This window comes from Ursus americanus, chromosome 14 (genome assembly GCF_024610735.1).
Source record: "Ursus americanus isolate L20-20 chromosome 14, mUrsAme1.1.p, whole genome shotgun sequence".
NCBI classification, from domain to species: Eukaryota; Metazoa; Chordata; class Mammalia; order Carnivora; family Ursidae; genus Ursus; species Ursus americanus.
Window position 1 is genome coordinate 8371436 of NC_142140.1, and position 23664 is coordinate 8395099.

At 49.4% G+C, this 23664-nt stretch overlaps 1 protein-coding gene and 1 pseudogene across 8 annotated transcripts in view; both read right to left on the bottom strand.

The window, feature by feature from the left end:
* Positions 1–23664, bottom strand: part of MTMR14 (myotubularin related protein 14) — a 45097-nt gene that overhangs the window by 11821 nt on the left and 9612 nt on the right. For 6 of the 8 annotated variants that reach the window (XM_045808182.2, XM_045808178.2, XM_045808176.2 and 3 more), the window contains 12 exons: positions 18774–18849; positions 18429–18489; positions 16753–16875; positions 15595–15668; positions 11168–11238; positions 10480–10554; positions 5163–5229; positions 3835–3920; positions 3496–3572; positions 3214–3250; positions 914–984; positions 106–164 (listed from right to left, as the gene is read on the bottom strand). In XM_045808182.2, coding sequence (XP_045664138.1) covers positions 106–164; positions 914–984; positions 3214–3250; positions 3496–3572; positions 3835–3920; positions 5163–5229; positions 10480–10554; positions 11168–11238; positions 15595–15668; positions 16753–16875; positions 18429–18489; positions 18774–18849 — 877 coding nt within the window. The remainder of the gene's footprint in view (positions 1–105; positions 165–913; positions 985–3213; positions 3251–3495; positions 3573–3834; positions 3921–5162; positions 5230–10479; positions 10555–11167; positions 11239–15594; positions 15669–16752; positions 16876–18428; positions 18490–18773; positions 18850–23664) is intronic. The other 2 variants (XM_087866809.1, XM_045808177.2) reach the window with 1 other exon arrangement.
* LOC123799189 (large ribosomal subunit protein uL13-like) lies at positions 18858–23033 on the bottom strand (annotated as a pseudogene).

Below are 23664 nucleotides of genomic sequence, written 5' to 3' on the forward strand. Positions count from 1 at the left end.
ACCATACAGCTGGAAAGAGAAGTTCCTAGAACAAACAGTTCCTGCATGATCTATACTCAGAAAGATGCACAGAGCAAGGGAAATCTGCTGGGGCCTGTAACTCACTCAGCATACAGATATCTTCCAGAGTGAAGCCTGCATCCCGGGCTGGCAAACTCTTCCTCCTGTAAACAGAAACCAGAACAGTGAATTACATGCTGGGCTGGGGTCTTCTTTGTCATCTCCATGCCCAGCATGCTGCTTGCCTGGGAAAGAAGCTCCAACTCACTGGCAAGTCAGTGAGACAGATCCCACCTAGAGTGCTGCAAAATGTCAGGCCACTTCTGAAAGGCCAGCAAAGCCTGACTCCTCCCTTTCACCTTGGCCCCTTAGAGTTCAGTCTGGCCCAATACACCTAGGAGCTTGGATTTGGAAGGCAAGTGAACTCAAAGACCCCAACTCTGAGAGGTTGCGAGGCAAGACTCCTGTGTTTCCCAGGCCGGAGGCAGACTCTGTTCCATGGTGGTCTGCACAGAGATGCAGGCACACCTCTGTGGTAGCCCAGGGAAGGGCAGGCAAAAGAATCTGCTGTCTCAGCCAGAGTATGGGGTGCTGGGAGTCCTCCTGTCCCTAGGCTGGCTTTCCCCTGCAGCAAGTCACCAGAGACCATTCCTTCATCCCAAAGCCTTTCTGTTACTATGACTGCAGGTTGATCCCAGACCTGCCTAACAGGCAGGAGAGCCTCTTTCCCCACTGGCTCTCACCAGGAACCTCTACCCGGGCCTCAGAGGGAAGGCAGGGACGAGAAGCCAACTTGCCAAGCATGCAGGGAAGCCCGGCAGGGAATCAGATGGTGAGTGAGACTCTGCCTACTTTCCCAGAGTGGTCCTTCCCAGAGTGCCCTGCCCAGTGTGAGAGAACAGTCTCTCCTCACCTCTGTGTCTTCAGAGCAGAGAACTCCTCAGAGATGATATGCTTCAAAAAATTGAAGCAGAAGAAGAAAATCTGAAGAAACCAAAAAGCAGCACACATGAGAAGACAGCTTTCTCCAAGGAGAGGAATCTAGGTGGCTGAGCTCTCAGGAGAGGGCAGCCAGCCACCTGGTCAGCCCCTAATGGACAACAGCCCTGCCTCAAGGACCCTGCTGGATATTCTCCTCTAGAAATGATATAAATGGGTAGGAGAGGGTTTGGCAGGCAGGGTAATGTGCCTGGGCTAGGGCAAGGAAGGAAGGGAATGTACAAGGGTAAGCCAGTGAGTTTTCAAACCATCTTTCAATTCAACATGCATGTTCTCAAGCCACTAAAAAGGATAAAGAGAATGGCAGCTTTTCCCCTCAGCCTCTCCTAAGAACCCCAAGGAGAGAGGCTACCTGGGAAGCAGGGAGAGAGTTTATTTGGGGGTGAGGAGATTAATGGACACTGCAGGAACATAATGGAAGGGAAAGAGATCAGATTTTGTAGAAGGAACACCCAGAAACAGTAGTTCAGAAGAACCAGGGGTGAGGGGCAGCCAGGGTCTGGCTCAGAGTCTGAGGTGGGTAGAAGCAGGAGGCGGCTTCTGACCTCTAGCTGCATTCCCACCGCCTCTCTCTTCCCTTCCAGCCAGTGCCCTAGTCAAATGGGCCCCCACGAAGTGCACTACAAGGCAGTCTCTGCAGTTTTTAAACAAACTCCCCAGTGATTCTGAAAGGTGTGGTCCATCAAACCCTCACTTGGATAAACACCCACACGGTATCCCAGAGCCCCCTATGATTTCCTCAAACACCCCCCCCAAAGGGAAGGGAGGGTGCCCTAGGTTAGGTCAATATGAAAATGTTGGATTTCGTAAAATTAAATAGGTGTCTTCACCACAGACTCTTTAGTCTTTAATATGCTAGTGTGCTGTGAACCTCAAGGGCTGGGGAGGACAGAGTGCCATTGAACAGGCCTCTGTTTTGTTTGTTTGAAAGCATCAGCGTCTAGAGTGTCTGGTGGGGGTAAGAGAAAAGCCCACATCCTGAAAACCAATGCTTCCAGCTGAGGAGACCCTCTTGTTTATGCTGAGAGATGGCCAGGGTCTGAATCCAGACCCCACTGGACTCGGCCTCATCCTCTGTCCAAGCCAGGCAGAATCCAGCTTGCTCTGAGGGTGGGGGAGATGGCACGGAGGGCAGAATGTTCTGGAGCACCAGTCTCAAAATGAGAGGCTGCAAAGGGGCTTTAAGTGCTCATTTCCATGCCAAAGCCACTGCCTCTGACAGAGTTCACAGAGGCCTCTGAGGACCAGGCTTATGAGCTCTGCAGCCCTGGCAGATGTGATAAGCGCTCAGAAGAGGTTTGGAAGGGGAGAGGAGCCGCTGACAGGAAGGAACAAAAGGAGGAGGCACAAGATAAGATGCTTGGAAAGAAGGCAGCCTCAGGAGGGTGAGAAAGATGCTTCAGGAAAAGGCGGGGGGTGGACAGGGGGCAGAAGAGAGAGCGCTAACGCTGTGTGACAGCTCCCATGCTGGGCACCTAGACTCACTCCCTTGTGCGGCAGCATGATCGACACCAGGGGACTCAAGGTGAATCACACTACTCCATGTCACCAGGTAATAGGTGGGACAAGCAGGGTTCAAACTCGGGTCTGATTCCAGGTCTGCGTGCAGGGAAAACAGGCTGAAACATAAGCAAACCAAAGAGGCAAAGACTGCGAAAAGCAGAAAAGGATGGGATGCAGAAAGGGCAGAGAGAGGAAGAGGGGAGAGTGCCCAGAGAGTTAGGAGACCCTGGAGCCCAGCTGGCTGTGCCTGGTCTGGGTCTGCTCCCTGGGCTGGTGGAGAGCAGCCGGGCAGGACCCTGCTTGCTCGGCCAGCCCTGGGGCTTGAAAGTTGCTGAATGGGTGTGAACAGGAAAGAGAGACAGGGAAGAGCCTCTGGGTTGTAGCTGTAGGGCTGAGGAGCCCAGGAAAAACCTTGTAATTTGGTTCCATAACAGCGCAGAAAACAAGGTCACCTGTGAGAAAGATGGCAGCAAAAGCAAGGAGAAGAGGACTGACAGACGGATGTCACGGCAGCCATGGGGGCAAGTGTTACTCTCCACTGCACAAGAGAGGAATGGAGGCTCAGAATGGGGGCTACTGTGCTGGTGCTTTTGTGGCCATGCGGCCTGATCCCCACACGCACTGGGCAAGAAACTGCCCCCTATGTGTGGACACCAAACAGGACATCACGCTGTTGCTCTCAGAGCCCCAGCATTTGCTCATAGTACCCACCTCCTCTCCTTTGCTGAGCCGATCTACCAACATGTGCCTGAAACAAGAAGGCGAGGAGGTCAAAGCAAGAAGTGCCCCAAGATGGGAGGGCAAAGGGGGACTGGAGTTACAGGGACAGACCACAATTCAGGTGGGGCCTGAGTAGCACCTTCAGTCTTTCCCAAGGAGGTGGGATTGTCTTCACCTCTGACCCTGTCACAGGAGCCACATCACATACACGTGGAGACACCGCTCCCAAGGCACCATGCCCAGCCAACAACCTGACATGCCCTGAAGGCTTACCCAAAGAGGAACCAGTCATAGGCCACGGTTAGGTAGAGGATCTCAGCAGGCTTCAGCGATGTGTGGATAAGCCCATCCTGGAAGACACCAGAGAGACAAGCTAAGATTAGAAAGGTGACTCCCCATGACAAAGCCCCCTCCTTGTCCCAGGAGCTGAACTGCAACCGGGCTGCTCAACAGTCCCCAAAACACTAGTCAACTAACATTTGTTCTGAACACTTGGGGTTGCTCAGTCCAAATCTCTAATTTCTGGAGACAGTCCTAATGCTCCCAGAATAGATCCTGGTAGGTGGCCTCAGCAAGTTCTTTGACCCCATGGCCTAGCCCATCCATACTCACAGCCCACAAGGAAAGGCGTAGGAGAGAGATGAAGAGGGGGGTCCGATCCCAGCCTGAGATACAGTGTACCAGCAGCCCGCTGTCATCTATTCAGGAACCACACAACAGGAAACCCAGAAGAAAAGCAAACATAGATGCATGAGAAGAGGACACGCCACCACCCTGCTCTGGTGTCAGAGAGCCATGTCACCCCTTATCTCCCTCTTCGTGGTGGGCCTCCCCAAGATTCTTCTCCCACCTAGTCCCAGAAGGGAGTGAGTGGTAGGGACTTGTCTCTGTATACAGCATTTCTTCTTCTTTCTTTTGGCTACCTTTCTAGAAAAACAGTACTGCTTGGGTAGTACTGCCCAGGTCATTTAGGTGGGGCTGATATGCATATCCCCACCCAGCATTTCTCAGGGATCCCTACCGGTATTTTGGAGGAAGACAATTCCTCACTGTGCAGGGCTGTCCCAGGAACTGCAGGACATTTGGGGTTCTTGGCTAACACACACCAAATGCTACTAGCCTTCCTCCAGTTCCTACAACACCCATTCTCCAGAAGCAGTACTGCCCCAGGTAGAGAACCACTGCTTAACTCCAGAGGTAGGCATGTGACTTTTTTGTACACCTGGCCACAGTGACTGGTTCAAGGATGGGCACTTGACCCAAACTGGGTCACTGAGCATGAGCTCTGGGACAGAGGCGCTCTCTCTCTTCTGGGGGAGGTCAGATGGCAGGAAACAAGTCAAGAATGGTTATGAAGCTAATGAGACAGCAGATATGAAAAACAAGGAGATTCTTTGTGACATTTCTTAGGCACCTGGCTCTGCTTTGGGGCTTTCTTGGTTATATAACCTAATACATTTCCACTTGTTTAAGCAAGAGCAGAAGTCTTGACTGGTATCGATGAGTTAGTCAGCCCACCCTAGAGACACTGAGCAGGATGGGCCCATCCAATCAAAACAGTCTAACCAGCTGGAGTACCATCCGGAGAACAGGCCCTCTAGGGACTTTTGTATGTGCCCAACAAGAAACCAGAACTGATTTTCTCTCATCTTTCTGAATTAGAAGAGGCCATTCCAGCCCCACACACAACACTGATGATCAAAGGTCAGCTGACCTACTGTAGAAACACCTTGCATAGTTCAGATGGTAATGAGCTCACGATTTTGTTTTCTAAGGTTTTGAGGATGTGGAATAAAGCTGCCAATGCACAAGGGAATCCCTAAATCTTTCCATAAAGCAAAAGGTGGGTGTGTGACCCCAACTAACATATTCATGGTATCATGACCTGGGAATACCCAGAAGGTCCAATGGCTTGAAGGCTCAGGCAGAGGCAGACTCACCATCGCTGTTAATTATGGAAAGCAGCAGTTTCAGGTAGTTTTGTGTTTGTTGCACCAGGTCCCAACTCTGTTGAAGAAGGATAAAAGGTGTCTAGGAACCGATATTTAACTCAGACTGAGAACTTAAGGTATTTAAAAAATAAAATCCAAGAGTCATTCTTGAGCAACAAGTACCCAAAGGTCTTGGTTACAGGCCAGATAATCTGAGATTTCACTCCCACTCCAAGAGCTCCTCCCACCTCTCCCTGCACCCTCACCCTGTGGGCCGCCCTTACCCTGCATTCTAACACGATGTGATGGTGAGGAGTCGGAAGCCCTGCAGGGGACTGGGCAACTCACAGCCCCAAACCCAGCAGCAGCAGCCACACATTAGCCTCCTCTAAGCCCTGGGCTCCCAGCATGGCTGTCCAGGGAGTTGACAGAAGCAAGCAAAGAGCCTTGAGCCCGTGACCACTGGTGCCAAATGGAAAGAGCCATTCTTTCATCTGCTATCACATCGCAGAAAATATCAACCTTCAACCTCCTCATCAACCACGTTTCATTCACTTTTTACTGCTATTCACTGCATACTCTTTTTTTTTTAAGGATTTATTTATTTATTTGAGAGAGAGCACATGCGAGTGCGCACGTGTGAGTGGGAGAGGGAGAGAGAATTCCAAGCATGGAGCCCCATGCAGTCCTTGATCTCATGACTGAGATCAAGACCTGAGCCAAAATCAAGAATCGTACACTCAATCAACTGCACCACCCAGCCGCCCCCGCATACTCTTGTCTTCCGATGAACAGGAAGTGTAGTCTGATTGGCAGACAAACCCTTTTAAAACTGGAGGTCCGTGAGGTAGGGGGGAGATGAAAAATAAGAAAAACTGTAAAAAGTATGGAACTTCTGTTCTAGCCCAAGCAAAAGGTCTAGACCAGACTCTCTCACAAACAGTCTACTGGAATCTGGAATTCCATGGAAGGGCCTGACCCAGTTCTGAGGCCCCTTTCCCCCTAGCTGGGGACGGCCTCCCAACACAACTGCTTATCAGTGTTCCGGGGCTGTGTGGAGAGGCCGGCGGGTGACAGGGAGAGAGCACTTTCTGGGGGAGGGTGAACATGGCACCTGTAATGAGAATGGTTTTCCCAGGAATTTCAAACAGGCTCATTTACCTGACCCTCCCACAGCCCCTGGAGGGCTGTGACCTACTTTCAGAGCTCTAGAGATGGCCGCTGCGGCACTGCGCTAATGAAGTCATTACCCGTAGTAGCACAGGGGTCTCGTCACTCATCTGGCTCAACCTGTCATACACACCACTGCCAACAGATTTCCTCTGAGCTGTGATTCTTGCAGGTGAGGAAAAGCAGGAGGGGGCAAGGGAGGAGTCAGAAGCCATGCGCAGCACAAGGCCAGGGAGGTAAGCCGGGGAAAAGCTGCAGCATCTAGGAGAAGGCAGGAAGTGACCAAGGGCCGTGGCCTGCAGGGCTCCAATAACCATGGTGGCTACTGGAAGGGGACACCAAGGACCAGGGAGAGGCAGCAGATTCACCGTACCCAGCGCTGGCGTAGGAACTGTAGGCTGTGGAGCTCTAAGTTGGGAGAGGCCCAAAGTCACATAGCTAATCTGAGCTGGGGCAGACCCCAGCCCTTCCAGACTGTGAGATTCACGTGTGTAGTCACATGCTATCCTGTAGGGACTTCCGACTGTAGAACGTGAGGAGGACCTGAGAAATGCACTAAAATGTAGGCTCAGCACTAACTCTCTCAGAAGCGCTCCATGACCAAGTCTCTGGGGATAGAGCTCAGCGCCGTGCCACTGCTTATGTATCTACGCTTGGAGTACTCTTCCCCGTGGCTGGCAAACTCCTACTCATCCTTCAAAGGCCCAGCCCTATTATCTTCTACTGAGTCTCAGAAGCCACTGGTCAATACCTCTACTACCCGGTGATGGTTATGTTATTGCTTCTTTTCTTAGACTGAGCCCAGTGAGGGCGGAGGCCGTTCTGGAATCTCTGCATCTACAAGGCCTAGTGCTTTGGGACTAGAAGGCACCCATAGAACATTACTTCTATGACTGTTCATGGTCAGGAGCCAGCTTGAGGAGAAGCAGCCACTGGAAGGGGTCTTATGGCACAGAAAGAAAGAGCAGACTTCTAAGGAATTCAATCCAGTTACATGGAGGGCAGCAACACTCACACATGTACTGCCAGAAGTGTTCCCACACTTGTGAAGGTCACAGAGGGCCAGCCTGACCCTGGGAAACAGCAGTGTCCATGACGGCCCAGCCCCCTAACAGGGCTGTAGGAGAGGGAAGGCAAAGTGAACTTCTGCAGGTGTGGTGACTAAAAGGAGACCTGTGGGATCCTGCAGAACCATGTAATTGGTGAGCTGAGCCTAGTATGATCCATGGAGACCAGTAGGGAAGCTTCCTGAAGGTAGTGACATCCATAGAAGAGGAGAGGGAAAGGAGACAAGTTTTTTCCTGCCAGGGAGAACAGCATGTGCAAACCTGGAGAGCATTCTTCCCTAAGGGGCTGAAAGGAGGTCAGTGTGGCTGGAGAAGAGGGAAGGACAGCTAGTCACAAACACAAGGCTGGACTGTGTGGAGCAGAGTGACCCACTAAGGGTCACTGGACTGTACTCTGAGGAAAACGGAAGAGTCAGTGGCACATTCTAAGGAAGGAGTGACAATGATGACCTTGTTCCATATTTGAGTATTCCTATCTGCCAGGCCCTATTCAAATGCTTTACGTTCACTATTTCCAGCTCTCCCTCAATGTGGCACCCGTTCAGACACGAGATGCACCCAGGCGACAGCGGCCCAGACTAGGCTAGTGGTACAGGAGATGGAGGCAAGAAGATCTGGAGAGTTTCACCAGGGGCAGAGATTTAGAGAACTGATGGGACCTGGCAAAGGATGTGGGAGGAAAAAACCCAAGTTTTGACTTTGAGCATCCGGGTAAATGGCTGAGGGCCTGGGGTGCTGTGGGTTGTGGCCAACTCCACTTCAGGCAGTTTGAGCTGAGGGTGGTCGCGTGAAGGGACACCGGTAAGAGGTGATGTAGATGTGGATCCCCAAAGAAGGTGTGGCCCAGAGTCCCGGGTCAGGTGACAGCAGTGTGCTAATGGAGCCGACAACAGATAAGGTCACCTGGGGAGATAAGGAGGAGTAACAGGGAGTCCTGGACACTCATGCTAAAGGGGCTGACAAGGCAGAGCCCACACCTGGCTGCGGAAGACGATGGTAGGAGGCCCAGTGAGACCAAGTGGCTGAGCAATACTGGAGAGGGAAAATGCCCTGCCCTCCTACTTTTGTGCCTAGCATTTTATTAGTGTTCAGTCCCTTGAGATAAGAGGCTAGCAGCCTACTTCTGAATTATCATCATTAAAATTGATCTGGCATTTCAGTTAAGAGGCCACTTTCATACCATGATCATACTTGAACCTCGCCACAACTCTGAAATAGGTGTTGTCAACTCCACTTTTAGAGGAAAGTGAGGCCACTTGCTCAAAACCACAAAGCCTTTAGAGAAGGGCCGAGCAAGCTGGGGCCTAGATCCAGGGCCTTGATCTACTAGGCAGAACTCCTCGTCATATGCACAGGACTCCTTCCTAAAGAGTCATCCATCCTAGGCAGCATCAACACATTAAACCCCTATTTGCACCTTATTGGTTAAGTAGTTCGTCACACCCAGTTTGTGCACAAGAAGAAAGAATGGTGCCAGAGGGGCGCCTGGGTAGCTCGGTCGGGTTGAGCCTCCAACTCTTGGTTTCAGCTCAGGTCATGATCTCCGGGTCATGAGATTGAGCCCTGTGTCATGCTCCATGCTCAGTGGGGAGTCTGCTTGAGAGTCTCTCTCCTCTCCCTCTTCCTCCGCCCCTCTGTCCCCCACGCACACGTGCATATGCTTGCACACTTTCTAAAATAAATAAATAAATCTTAAAAAAAAAATAGAATGGTGCCAGAAAGAGGAATAAGGGTGGCTGGGAGTAGGGCCCACGTGACAACTCTGCATACAACAAATTAAGAAGGAAACCTGCAAGTTCCTTTGGCCACTCAATCTGTCTAGGTATTATGTAAGACTTGAGACCAGGGGATAGGATTCCCCCAACCCATTTCTTCTCCATGCTTCTGGGGCACAACAAAAAACTGGCCTGTTCTTCTTCCTTAAGTTCCCTCATGTGGAAACACCTGCATAGAGAACACCTGATACCACTCTCATTCGAAGAGTTATGCAGTATCGACTTTGTAATGGGGGCTGGGTGTAAAAGATGAGCACAGCTTCTGCCTTTACAGACCACTTACAGACCAGGATACAAAGCCCAAGTGATAAGGGAGCACACAGCTGCCCACCTGGCCTCTCTGCCAGAGGGAGAACTCAAGGCTGGATGGGAATTGTCCAGACCCAGGGGCAAAAAAGGGGAGGGAAACAGGAAGTTTCCTAGGTATGCATTGGCTTGGCCTCTCCGGTTCTAGGCTCCATGCCAGTTTCTGTGCTGGGCATGCACAAGCTGTGGTTCCCCATCCTCCTGAAGCTCACTCAACCAGAGATGGAGAAGCAGATCTCTACATCAGTGACTGCAGCTCAGTGGAAAATTCCATGACAGATACGCCCAGGGTCAATGGGAATGCAGATACAGGCATCCAACCCTCTGAGGGGAGGGGAGAGAAGGTAGGTTGGGGAAGTCTTCCTGGAGAAGACACTGGAGCTGAATCCTAAAGGCAGTGTGGCAGCCAGACAAGATGAGGTGAGACGTGGCAGCCAGGCAGAAGGAACAGACATGGGGAAGGCAGTGGGGAGACCAAGGTTCTTTGTCCTGGCTGAAGTACGTGGAAAGGAAACTGCTGATGGCCTTTAGGTTTCTACAGTGGGCTAAACATGGTAGAGAGAGGGATCCATCCAGTTAAGACTGGGGCCCCTTCCATGGGGAGAGGGGAGAGGAGCACAATGGAAACAATTTTAAAGTTTCTATAATCAAACGAGGTCAGACAGCTCTGCACTTCCTCTGGCAGAACACGCATTTAAAAGGAAAAATGAAAAAATGTCACTAAAGCCCAGAGCTGGAAAAGCAGACTCCATGAGGTCCTCTGGAAACAGAACCTGCTGGTGGACGTAAATCTTTGAGTGAGTCATGATCAGAAAGCTTTGATTTTCTGGGCCAAGAGTACATCAGGGGAGAGCTAAATGGATAAGCAGCTCCTTCTTTCCTAGGCTGTGAGAGGTCAGAGGGCACGAGCCAGACCTTCTGGTATCTGCATGAAGGACTTCTGGGGCAGGCCCCAGGGATCCCCTCCACCCCTCCCTTAGCCTGCCCTGCTTGAGTCAGGCCCCTCACCTGATACTGGCTCCAGTCAATGTTCAGAGAGCAAGTCAGGAAATCGGGGATGCTCAGTGGGGCATCGACGTAGTCCTGAGGGCAGAAAGACACTCGTGAGATGCAGGTGGCCACCAGGAGAGGCCATGGTGACAGGCAGGTCATGACCCTGAAGCTCTGGCTACCCCAGGCAGGCAGGACACCCCTCCACAGTGCTCGCCTTCTCTGGGCCAGATGCCTGTGCTGCCCTAGGAGTGACAGTTTGAAAATCAAAGGGACCAGACACTGCTTGCAAGTGGAGTATTTCAGGGGGCCATTCTAGTGTTTGCTGCTGAGACAGACATGATGAATCTGCAGTCAGCATCCAGCAGGCTCCCCTGGCCTGCTCCTGCCAACTGGGAAAGGAACAGAATGCTGGGCCCACTTTTTACGCAGATGGTAGAGCAGAGAGGAAGGATATTTCCTATCTCGCCCCTGGAAAAAACCTTTGAAGAAAGGTATAAATTAAAGAGGGACAGGAAAGCATATATGAGAATTTCAACATGTACATACAAAGAGAAGAGGGAAGGAAAATAATGATCCTCATCCATGGAAGAGAAGAGAAAAGAAAAGGTAGTTGTTTTCCCCAAAAAGATCGCAAGCTGTTCTCCATGCTCTCCCTTTGCAAAGAAATGTTAAGACCCACGTTGATGAATGTTACTGCTCATACCTGCTTCCAGTTAAAAATGAGCCCTTCAGCCATGTAATCCCGATCCTTATATTCCTTGAAAAATTCACAGCCTGGAAAAGAAGGGCAGAGTTAAGACATCACCCTTGCTCGCCCAGTTTCCTGAGATGCCCCTCCGTGCCAAAGGATCAAGATGGCCACCAGCTCGCATGCTTCTCCACACTGGCGGGCTGTGGATGAGACCACAGCTGACACGGGTGGGGACTAGCAAGGGCAGGCAAGAGCTGCTGCTCCTTTGGTTTCTAGTTACAAGGCTTCCTGATGAGGTACTGCCTGCCTGCACACCTCTTTGTATCTTCCTCCATTTGGGCTCAGTGGTTACTGGTCATTTGTCCCTGATTTCAGGTCCTCTGTCCTATGTGTCTCTGAAGTGCCAACAGCCAGCAAAGTGTGGTTTATCATCTGAGTGCCGGCGGCACTTTTCTCAGCCACTTACCTAGTTACCAAGGACCAGTCTCCCTCCTGTCTAACACCAACCTCACAGGCCTGCAGGGATACAGTGGGAAACACCACAGACAGTGCCTGAAACGTGCCAGTGCTCAAGAGACATGTGCATCTCCAACAAACCTGGCTGAGAGGTACTTTTCTGTCTCATTCTCTAGAAAAACTATAAGAAACTCTGCCAGAGTAGGCCCTCAGGAATACAGAGAGGAACGGTGGAGAAAAAGGGCTTCAGCAACATTCTCAGCTTCAAATCTCAGCCTTTCACTTAGCTCTGTGACTGCAAACAGGTGCTTTAACTTCTCTAAGCCTTGACTTTCTCATTTATAAAATGGTAAAGATGAAACAATACATATGAACACCTAGCAAGCACTGGTACAGACGGCTTTCGAATGATAGCCATTAGTATTATAGATGACAACAGTGTTTAGGAGACCGTGCTGCTGCTGCAGGAAGGGCCCACGGGGCCAGCCCTGCAGCTTACAGTCAACCGCCTGGCTCACAGAGAATGAGGCTTGCTCATCTATCACAGCACAGTGAGCATTCTGGGGCTGCTGTGGCTTCAAGAGGGGGAGAAGGCACTGCGACATAGCTTGCTGAAGTTTTTCTCACTTCCTCAATCAGAACCAATACAAACTTTGGAGGGCACAAGCCTTTGGCCATAGGTCCAAGTCTGGTGAGGTCCCCACCCAATGGCAATAAAACGGATGTCCAAATTCTGTGGAGGTGGCCACAGGCCAAAAAAATTCACATGGAACTTCCCCAGCTACTCTTGGGCCAAGTTCCTGTGTGAGGCCACCCCAGGGAAGATAGGAAAGCTTCCTTTGGAGAGGAAGGTCTGGAGACGCAGGCCGTGTCCTATATCCTGGGCTTCCATCCCACACACATCTGCACTCTAATCTCGCAGGCCTCACTGCTGATTGGGAAGTCAGGACACCATCCTCAGCTCTAACACTCCAGTCTATTCTAAGGTGCCTCACTGGCAGAAAGAAGAAATATAAATATCAGACAGAGGCCCTAGGCTTATGAGCCCAGGTTTAGAAAAGCCACCAATTATTTCTCAGAGCATCCTCAAAGGACTGGTTTCCCAAACTTGACCTGCTCAAATCAACACTGCAGGCTCTTGGCTGATATCCGGCCAGCCTGTGATACAGAGGCAATTTCTTGGGAGAAATGGACAGTATTAAAATAGATTCAGTACCCAGGGCAATGCCTGACATTCATTACCTGAACAGGCTCCTGAAACCACTGAGAGACAAGAGGGATGGGACCAAAAGTGGGGGTGAGAACAGCCACTTGCTCAAGGAGAAAACCAATCAGACTTGTACAGCTGAGTCTTCAGCTGTTTTGGTGTGCTGAAGGAAGTGCTCCCAGAACACTTCTCCCGGTCAAGGGCCAGTCCAAGTCCATTTGCCAGAGCTAGAACTGAGAGAATCAAGAGTTCCCGTCTGGCCTCACAGTCATCAGAGGACTCAGCTGAGATGCCATGAACAGCTACAAAGCGCGGTTCATGACTTGGGGTTTCAGTAACGGGAATTGTTTCTTTTCCTTGGGAAGAAGTAATCCAGGCTTGTAAAGAAATCCAAGAACATAAGCATAGCAGGTAAAAAGTGCTTCTCCCGTCCCCTTACCTGGATGTGTGATGGCATCTCCCCCACCTCTGGCTTTTTGATTTCTATTGATTTGGATTCTATTGATTGCCCTCCCACCAACACACACACAACCGTCAGATGTAGACACAGATGCCTTGGGAAGAACAGGGAAAAACATTCACAGGTTGTAGGTCTTACCATTTTGGCTATTTCCTCCTCCCCCTTTTGTGAAAGCATTTTCCCCTTATATTGCTGACACTGTGCTAACAATTCTGTGTCCGCTTATTAGCATCTTAAGCATCTTTCTGTACCAAAAAGTCTGAGCGTTTTCTATGACTAATCATCACTAATGAAAACGCTTCTCATGTTCTGCTAGTATAAACACGCACCATGACGGACATCCGCAGCCCCCCCTTAGCTGCGTGATGGCCTGCTGCGTAACAGGGTCAAAGGGCGGGAAGATGCTGGGAGGCTTGTAGCAAGTTGTCACCCTTGAAGTTTGCAAACTTCAAGCAAAGCTATTGTTTCTAAACCAAGTTCTACTTAAAACCCAAATACAAACAAAGAAAGCAATGCGTGGTCCCTCACACAGCACAGACTTTTCTGTTCAGCAGAGTGCTTCGGTCTGTGGACCCCCAAAACACCTGGGAGCTGGGAGCAGGGTCTGAAAATCAGCTTTAGAGCTACCTAACTGCTCCAGCACAGTCAGTCTGGGTAGGACACTTGTGTCACAATGTGGCTCTGAGACGGTCAAGCCCACGGCATCATCATCATCACGGTTTACGTCTGCCCCCAGCAGCTTTCAGGGAAGAGGAACTTCCCTGAGCCTTTCCTCCCTGTGTACCCATCATTTAGCCTGCTGTTTATTGAGCGCCTGGTTAGGGATAGAGCTGGCACTTTACCTTGAAATAAGCACCATTATCTTCATCTTATGGAGGATGAAGACAGTGTGAGATGGGGTTGAGGTGCTTGTTCAAAGACACACAGAACTATCAGGCTGGGACTCACGCCCTACTCTACATGGCACTAACTGCTAAGCTGGCAGAGAAGAGTGGAGAGACTCCGGGGGAGGCCGCTACGGTAAGAGTGCCAGGCTCTCAAGGGTCGTGGTTTGAATACCACCAGCTCACACTGGGGAGGATACCCTCTCCTGCCAGGCACTAGATAAACTTGTAGTTCTGATGAGAAGACCTGGCTGTACAGCAAGCTGCTGTCACTGGCCTGCTCTTGCTATTGCCTACGTGGCTCCAATACGAGGAGACAAGGTCCAGCACGGGACCGAAGGCGGATGCTGATGCTGAAAAACCGAAGAGAGGTTTCGAGGAGAAAGAGGACACTTCCTGCTGTCTGTTGACAAAGCCTTGTGCCGACATGAGGGCTCTTTGGCCTCCCTTGCTGAACAAGCAGGTGCTGTCAGAAAGCTTCAATGTTACCAACTGGACTACTACAGCTTTATTATCTAGTACATTCGATACTGCGCTGGCCATTAGGTCTCATACATATCTGGGCACTAGAGACAAATGCAGCTAGCTCTGTGTATACTGAAGTGCTTTACAACATGGTGAGGCCACCAACGGTATGCAACTACAGACACAGCAATTATATTCTTCATCACCAGGAGGGCCTCGCCTAGAGCAATCTCCATAAATAATTTGATCACCCAAGACAGAGTCAAAGGTTCACATCCACAAGGGCCAGCGCAGCACGATTAGCTGCTGACACGGAGTAGCAGCAATGGTATTTTATGCTGAAATAGTATTTCACCTGCACAGAGCACTTTCACAAACATGATCTCATCTCAGCTTCACAACAAAACCTTGAGTTAAGCCTTTCCCAGTTCCAAACGACCCCTGAGAAAAGCTGAGCTTGGAGAGGTAAAGTAACTCGCTCAGGGTTGCAGCAGTACCTGAGCCAGGAGTCAATCCCTGGACCCCAAATGGAAAGTGCCTCCCAGGACAGTGTCCTGCCCTAAGCGTGAGAGCTTAAGACTGAGAGCCATGGTGTCCTATGCTGATCCACATAACATTCTCCGGGGGTGAGGGAGGGGGTGGCTTCGGTGGCTCAGTCCGTTAAGCGTCTGACTCCTGGCTTCAGCTCGGGTCAGGATCTCAGGGTCATGAGATTGAGCCCCGTGTTCGGCTCAGTGCTCAGCATGGAGTCTGCTTAGTTTTCGTCTCTCCCTCTCTCTCTACCCCTCCTCTCTCTCTCTCAAATAAAGAAATAAATCTTTAAACCAAGATAACACAAAACATAAGATCCTCCGGGAAAGCTCTAGGGCACCTATGTACCTAAGTACAGAAGCCTGCAGATGGCCTCTAAGAGCCCCCAGTCCTAGGAAATCTGTCACCTGACTAGAGCCTGGAAAGAGCTCCCTACCTGGATACGGGATGGAGAGGAGAGTGAAGTCGGCATAGCGCTGGGCTTTGTCCACCTTCTCGGAGGAGGTTACACTACAAGACAGGACACAATGTGTTATGGCATCACAACACGTACGCACCATTCCCCAATGAGTATTACAACAACGCAAAATGAACCTCTCACTAAAGAAACTACTCTTCAGAATTAGGAATGATTCCCTTCAGCAGGGCTGACTTTGAACAATTAAGAAATGTACCTTCTCTGCCCCCTACTCTAACTTATCCGGTGAGAGGTTACTCTCCAATTCTGCAGCGCCCACAAGCGCGACAAACTTCCCACGGAGTCCCACAAACGAGGCAGCACAACCACCCGACCCAGACGGTGGAATGAGACGAGAGCAAGTCACTGAAACACCATCCAGAGAGGGCTTCTGGGGGACTCTAGCCTCTACTGCCCTCTCCAGTATTCACTGAGGACACTCCTAAACACGGTGGACAAATGGCATCTCAAAGGGAAAGACTTAGGACATTCTGAAAGATGAAGGGAAGAAGGGAGAAAGGAATATTCAGGTATCTAGACACAGCTGAGCTATAAGGCCTCAGGATACCTTATTTTCTAAGACAACCTCAGCATAGGTAAAAGTCAGTATTATGAAAAAAAATTTTTTTAGGGGGAGTAACTTCTATAATCTCATCACCTCAACCCCGCTTCCATTATTTTCAAATTTTGCCTTATCAAATATCAAGATTTGGTCCACGTGTGAAGTAAAAATTGGGTATATACACTGATTTTTTGTTGTTGTTCCATTTAGAAAGAGACTCTAATCTACCAGAGATGGTGCAGAACTTGGAGCCATGGGACAAACCTTCAAGAACATCTAAGAGAAGGAGGCAGCAGAGCACAGGTTAGAGACTCATGGCCCCTCAGTTACTATTTGCACGACCTTGAGCAAGTTACTTCACCTCTCTGTGCTTTAGTTTCTCACTTGCAAGAGGGGCATAGTAGAATCTGCCTTTGCAAGAATGTTTGAAGATACAGCCAGAAGATGTACAGAAAGCCCTCAGCACGAGGCCTGGCATGTGGTGAGCCCTCGGTAACTGCTACAGACCGTCACCAACCTGAAAAGCGGTGAACATACCACCTCTGCCTATTTCGCAGCAGGTGGTCTGTACTTACTTCATGCCAAACTTCACCTTCTTGTTCTCTACCATCAGGTCACAGATGTATTTGACCGACAGGTACCGAAGCAGCTTGATGTCATAGCCTCTGACCTTATCAAAAAGATGTGTGTCGGAACTTCTGAAACAAAGAGCCGGAGGGAGAAGTTGTACTGCACACTCATTCAGAGAAGTCTGCGGGGTAGGGAACGCGTTCAAGGAAGTATAGATGTCACTGGCAAGAACTTCTGTTTGCCTTCTCCGCAAGACGGAGGGAGGGCTGAGACAGAACAACTGGCTTCAGGGAAGGTGACTTTCTAGATTACCCTGCTCTCTGGGACATATTTCAAAGGGAGCAATTTGCAGCCAGGAACTGGGAAAGGGCATTTTGGCACTGCTTGACATTAAGCCAGAAGACTCAAGATAATCTCTGAGTTCTAAAAAGCAGCAAACTGGTGACTGATAGAGTCTTTGAGCTTCCATTAGAGTTTATCTCCCTCCACCCCCCCTTCTTCCCCATTTATGACCATTGTTAGCCATATGATTTGCTCATAATGTAACAGAGTGAAATGCTTGTTGGGAGATGGGCTTTTTAGAGCTGTTGTTATCAACTGATTGTGAAATACTAGCAAGTGAATTCCCTCTACTTAGCAGGTCTAAGAAGCAAGGAGATAAAATTTTTCCTAATCCCCCAGGCTGTCTTTTGATCAGTCATACAGATAAAGGCAAAAGTAGAATGAGTACATAGTTACCATTAATTTTTTTTAATGATTTTTTATTATATTATGTTAGTCACCATACAGTACATCCCCGGTTACCATTAATTTTTTAATGCCCACTGCTTTGCTGTCCACAGCAGCCTCCTCACCAAGAACAGTGTATGCTATGGAAGACGGCCTGGCTGAGGCAGAGGTCGTCTGATCTCAAGGGAAGAGCCAAACATTCTTGACCACAAGCCAGGGTGGCTGCTCTTGGAACTAACAGGAAGAACTGGGCATAGTGAGATGCCTTTTCATGCACCAAACCGTGACTTTGGGCAACTGATCTTACTAGGGTACTTGTGTGCATTCCAGAGATGCCTGACACTAGTTAAAGACTTTCCATGGGTACAGACCATGCAAAAGAGCTTTTCCAAAATATCCTACGGTGTCATTTTCTAAAAACATTTGGAAAGGAGGTAGAAGAGTGTGAACCAGCCCATTTCCCCCCTTTAAGGGGACCTAAAATACTTTGTATCAAGCTCTATTGACAACATGATGAACCGTGTAATGTCTAGTCTCTAGGTCTCCCACATGAGGACTGTAGCCCTTGCCCTGGGCCTTGGTACCTGGTATGCTGTGTGACACCTGGCAGGCTGGCTGTCAGCACCCTGGTCACACCCTGGAAACCATGGGGCTTGAACACACACACACAGATGTCTGAGCCCTGTCTCAGACCTGAGGACCCTGGGGCTGAGATATTGCCTAGGAGGGAGACAGACTGCTCAGACAGCTGATAAAATCAGCTCTGGTCAGAAGCTATGGGATGGACCTCAACAACCCTATTTCAGGGGCTTGGACTTAGCAGTGGAAGGAAAGGAGCCAAAGCACTCACCTGGACCAGTGATGAACACACACCATCGGTCTGAAAATGCCCACCACTGGTCAGATACCCATCCCCAATACAAGCCCAGATCCGTAACAATCTGGCACTGACCGAAGAGCGCAGTCCTCCTCGGTGATGTCCTCTGAATCTGCCCAGGCATCATCTGCACCCCCTGCCAGAGAAACCTGTCAGCACCAAGGCTGTTGCGCAGGGCTCCACCCAGGGGCTTCCTGACCAGGCTCCTCCCACCCCATTCTGACACCACCCCCAAGGACAGCCCTCAGATGTCCCCTACGCCTGGCAGTCTTCTTTATCCCAGCATCTCGTTGAGTGATGAAGGGAAGGCCCCTGGTCTCCCCCCAGATCGCTCCTACTCTCTACCTATGCCACTGTGGTGTGGGTGGCTATTCTCCACATCTGGGCTCTTGTTCTTAGAGGAGGTAGCTCGATACTTACCTGAGAAAATATAGTTGTAGCCAGTGCGTCCATACAGCTCCCCCCATCCAGCCAGAGTAGCCGACCTGCAAATGTGCTGGGAGAAAAACAGCATTTTCAGATGCTTTTCTGGGGGTTTTTTGTTCTTGTTTTTTCCCAGCTTTATTGGGATATAATTGACATACAATATTGTATAAGTTTAAGGTTTACAACATGCTGATTTGATACACTTACAGACTGTAAAACCACCATCGCATAAGCTAACAGCTCTATCATGTCACACAATTACCGTTTCTTTTATGTGGTGACAACATTTAGGATCATCTCTTTGCAACTTTCAAGCATATAATACAATATTAATAACTATAATCACTCGGCTGTACATTAGAGCCTCAGGTTTGTACCCTCTGGCCAACGGTCAAGTTGGTTTTCTCAAGTGTGCACAGTTGAAGGAACACCTAAGACTCTGCAGATTCTTCCAGGCCCAGCTTCTGGGTCCAGGAGCGCTCCCCCAAGTTTTCGCAGCATCCAGGCCACAGCAGTCACTCTGAAGTGTGCCTAGAATTTTTAATCTACATCCTGTCAAGGGAGCATCTCTCCCAAACAAGAGGCGCCAGAGTGCTACTAAGAGTGGCGGACAGATTTACGGGCTGACACACGCGTATGCGTGTAGGATTCGATGTTACTGTCCACGTACGTGTGCTGGGTGTGGCACAGTGAGCCCATGAGGTAGATGCGGCAGGTGGCAGGTGGCATGCATCATTGCTGCGTCACAGAAGGCGCAGGAAGGTGAAGTGATGTGTAAGGCCAGACCGGGAGGTGTAAGCTGGGGTTTCGTGTAGACCCACCTACCTCCAAAGCCTGTGTGCTTATCATCATCTGGAACTGTTTAGCACAGGGGTGAGCAACCTCTGAAGCTGGTGGGTCAATTAAGGGAGAAACGTTTGGGTTTTTGTTGTTGAAATTACATCTCTCTCCTCTTGATCAAGGAAATGTAGTAGCTGTAACTGCTTTTTTTTTTTTTTTTAATTCTTTTCCTCATTACTTAAAGATCACCTTGAAAGCTAGAATCCTAGAAACAAGGCAACTGGACTGAACTTCAAAATCTAATTTTAAGGCTGTATCTTTTATTAAACTGTGATGAGATCCAGTAGGGTTGGGGGCATGGGAGGAGATAGGTGGTAATGAGTAAGCCAACTGGTCCAGAGTTTAACTAAAGGATAGAGGTGGCAGTGAGGTGGCTGGGAGTTTATATTAGAGAGAAGGGCAGCTACATGACAGAGAGGGGTGAAGTTCATTTCTGAATGGGTCATACAGACTGACAATGTAAAGCAGGTCCCTGAAAGACTGCAAAATACTGCCTGAGGGCTTCTTTTTCTTCTCTACCTGTTAGATAATGGGAGAGACAAGGTTTTGTAGCTACAGGAAAGGGGTGTGGGTGGGCATCACCAGCTCACCTTCCAGCTCTCTTGAGGTAGTGACAGGTGGGGGCAGGTAATAGAAAAGCAACCTAGATACAACCGAAGGCAGGGTGTGGTGTTTTTTCAGGGCTGGGGACAAGAAGAGATTCATGGGAAGGCTGTCCCGGCAGTTTGTGATGAAGGACATGGGCTGGGATTCCTGCTGGCCTGAGCACGATGCACCCTGGTGGGGGCTGCTTAATTTTTTTCTGGGTCCAAAAGCATTTTGAAAATCTAATGAAAATGATCAACTATCTCCAGAAAAAAACATATACACCACAGTTAACTTATATTTTAGAGGTTCCTGGACTCTCCCAAGTTCTACCATGGACCCACCTCTAGCCGCTGCTAAGAGCTGCTCTAAGGTGGGAGCAGGGAAGTGGAAAACTGTAGCAGGAAGTGTCAATCCCCAGGGTTAGTACCAGAGAAACTCTCATGTTAAGTGGGGAGGTCTGATTCCTGACAGCAAGACCATAGGGGGCATTCGGCTTGTTTTGAGGTCCCCCATCCCAGAAATAAATAGTCAATTTTACTGGGCCCAGATAAGGGGTCTGTGGGTCTTAGACGACTTCTGTGTATTTATCAATTTTCTTCTCCAGGTTCTTTCAGCCTGTTTCTGTAGCCTCATGAGCAGCTTTTTCTTCGAGTAAATGGATCTCGGCCTTCTCCTTCCTCTTGTCCTCCAGGGTGGCTGCTACTGTCCTGTACTTCCAGCCAACCTCATGAGCCAGGAACCCCAGGTAAGCGTGTAAGCTTCACGCACAACCTTGAGAACAGCAAGAACTACCACCTGCTTTTTCTTGTCATAGGGTGGCAGGATCCCTTGAGGCGGTCCAGGGCAGCCTGGCCCTGCTGGGTCTTGAGGGGGCAGCAGGCCTCGCACCGTCTGCCAAAAGATGCGGCTGGGCACTCAGAAGTGGTAGGGGCCACAGGATGGCTTGCTGTGCATCCATTTGCAGAAAAAGGCCAGCTACTTCAACTTGTTTCTGGAGAAATTGCCAGAAATGTTGATGCCCTCACAGCACATGACTTCAAGCGGAGCTGCACCCAGTTGACCATGATGGATGCCCGGCAGCCCAGGAGACAGCCTCTGCCATTGAGCACCAGGACTGCCCTCCATCATCTTCAGCAGCCGCCTGGGAAAGCTTGTTTGAGTTCGACTGGAGTGTGTTATCGTGCCCACCCTTCCCCATCACCTAAGTTGCTAACACCAAATCTCACCCTTCTTTGCATTTTTTGGTTGTTGTTGTTGTTATCTTTTCAGAGCAGAGACATACACTGTCTTTGGCTCTTGAGTTTTGAAATTGTTTCTTGAACTCTCTCCTAGGTTCAGATACCTCCTGTCCCAGTTCTCTCATATCCCTTAGATCCGTCCTTGCCTCTTCGGATAAGTCAGGCAGCGAGACGTGGGCCCAGAGGGCTCATCAGAGTGAAAAGAGCGGGCAAGTTGGCTAACTCCCCACGCGAGGCACTAACCTCCTCTGAAGGAAGGTCCTCAGGGGGTACCTGGTGCAGGCTGTACTGTACAGCAGACTCTGTCTCCTGACCCCTGCTCCTCAGCCTCATAACCCCACCACTTAGCACCATAAACTCCATCACTTCCGCACTCTAGGCTTAGCTTCTGACTGAAGAAGCGGGATGCGCTGTGGATGCTCTCTATTTACCTCATTGTAAGCAGCCTCTAATTCTGCATAAGGACTAGCGCTCTGCAGGATTTGCTTATCTGGTAACCACCTTTGACACACAGATGAAGTGGCAGACCTTTACTCCCCATCTCTTAAGGGAGCAAACAAAGAGAAAGATGACTTGTCCCAATTGTAATTGTCTGAAAGTCGGATACAAGTGTTGGGGGAGAAAAATGGCAAGGAGAACATCTTACCCTTACATGCTTTAACTGAGGTTTTTTTGGGTTTTTTTTTAAAGATTTTATTTATTCATTTGACAGAGAGAGACAGCCAGTGAGAGAGAGACAAGCAGGGGGAGTGGGAGAGGAAGAAGCAGGCTCCCAGCGGAGGAGCCTGATGTGGGGCTCGATCCCAGAACGCTGGGATCACGCCCTGAGCCGAAGGCAGACGCTTAATGACTGAGCCACCCAGGCGCCCCTGAACTGAGTTTTTTAAAAAAATTTTGATATTTTATTTAACTCAATGATATCCCGAATATTATGCCAACATATACTCACTTTAAAAATCATTACTATTTTACATTTTCTGTACTAAATCTTTAAAATTCGATCTGTATTTTATACTTTCAGCACATCTCAACTAGAATCCTTTCCTTTTAGTTTTTAGGTTTTTTTTTTTTTTACTAATTAGAAAAAATTTTTTTTTAATTAAGTAATATCTATGCCCAACCTGGGGCTCGAACTCATGACCCTGAAGTCAAGAATCGCATGGTGTACTGACTGAGCCATCCAGGTGCCTCTTTACTTTTAGCATTTAAAGGGAAAAGTAGTCCTGACCCCAAATACAGTTGTATTTAACAAAAAAATTCCACGTTGTTTCGGCTATAAATTAACTGCAATAACATCAAACATTTAGTTCCTCAGTTGCACTAGCCACACTGCCCTGAGTTTTGAAGGAAGCACTTCCTAACACACCTGCCTTCCCCAACCTAGCAGAGGTACTGCCTCTGAAGTATTGGTAATAAACACCGCCGTCACTGCACTAGTTACCAAGTGCCCGCTGGTGCCACACAGCTGAGGATGAGATCCCCATTTCACAACACATGTTCTCCTACCTCTCCTAATCTCCCTCTCTGTTGCCTGTTCACTTGTCTGCCACTCACTGAGCTCCACGAGGACAAGGACCACCTTATTCATCTCTGTCACCCCAGACACTAGTACAGGGCCCCTACTGCTTTATCCAAAAGCAGGAGCTGAGCTTCCACTTCTAAGCCGAGTGGATACTTTGCTAGGTACTGGGAGAACAACAGTCAGACAAGGCCCCTGTCTCAAAGGGACTACGGCAGAGAGGAAATGACAGACATTCAAAGACACAATTAGAATGAAGCACATGTAGGGAGGTAAAAAGTGAGTGAACACCGACTGTGTCAGGGGAAGCCAAAGGGTATGAAATGGTATCATGCTGCCTGGACAAGACGTGTAAAAGGAGAAGAAAGCAGGTTAATGGCAAAGCCCTCATCAACATTTACCAATGTGAAGGACTCCTCAGAATAATCCTTCTAACTCACTGGTCTTCCTCTGACATCAGGTGGCTTCGGGCTCTTTTGTCACAGGCCTGCCTAGTCTGTAAGTGCAAACAATCTGCCATTTAGCAACCCTACTTATCCAGCTGTTCAGTGAGGCACTTCTCAAACACGTTCAGGAAAGTTTCTTACTTAGGATGTACAGTCAAAGGAGTGAGACACAGCAGACCTGACAAAGCTACACAGGTCTCTCTGCTACAAGACATCTCAGAGCCTTTGTTACATCAACGTACACTTACCAATGG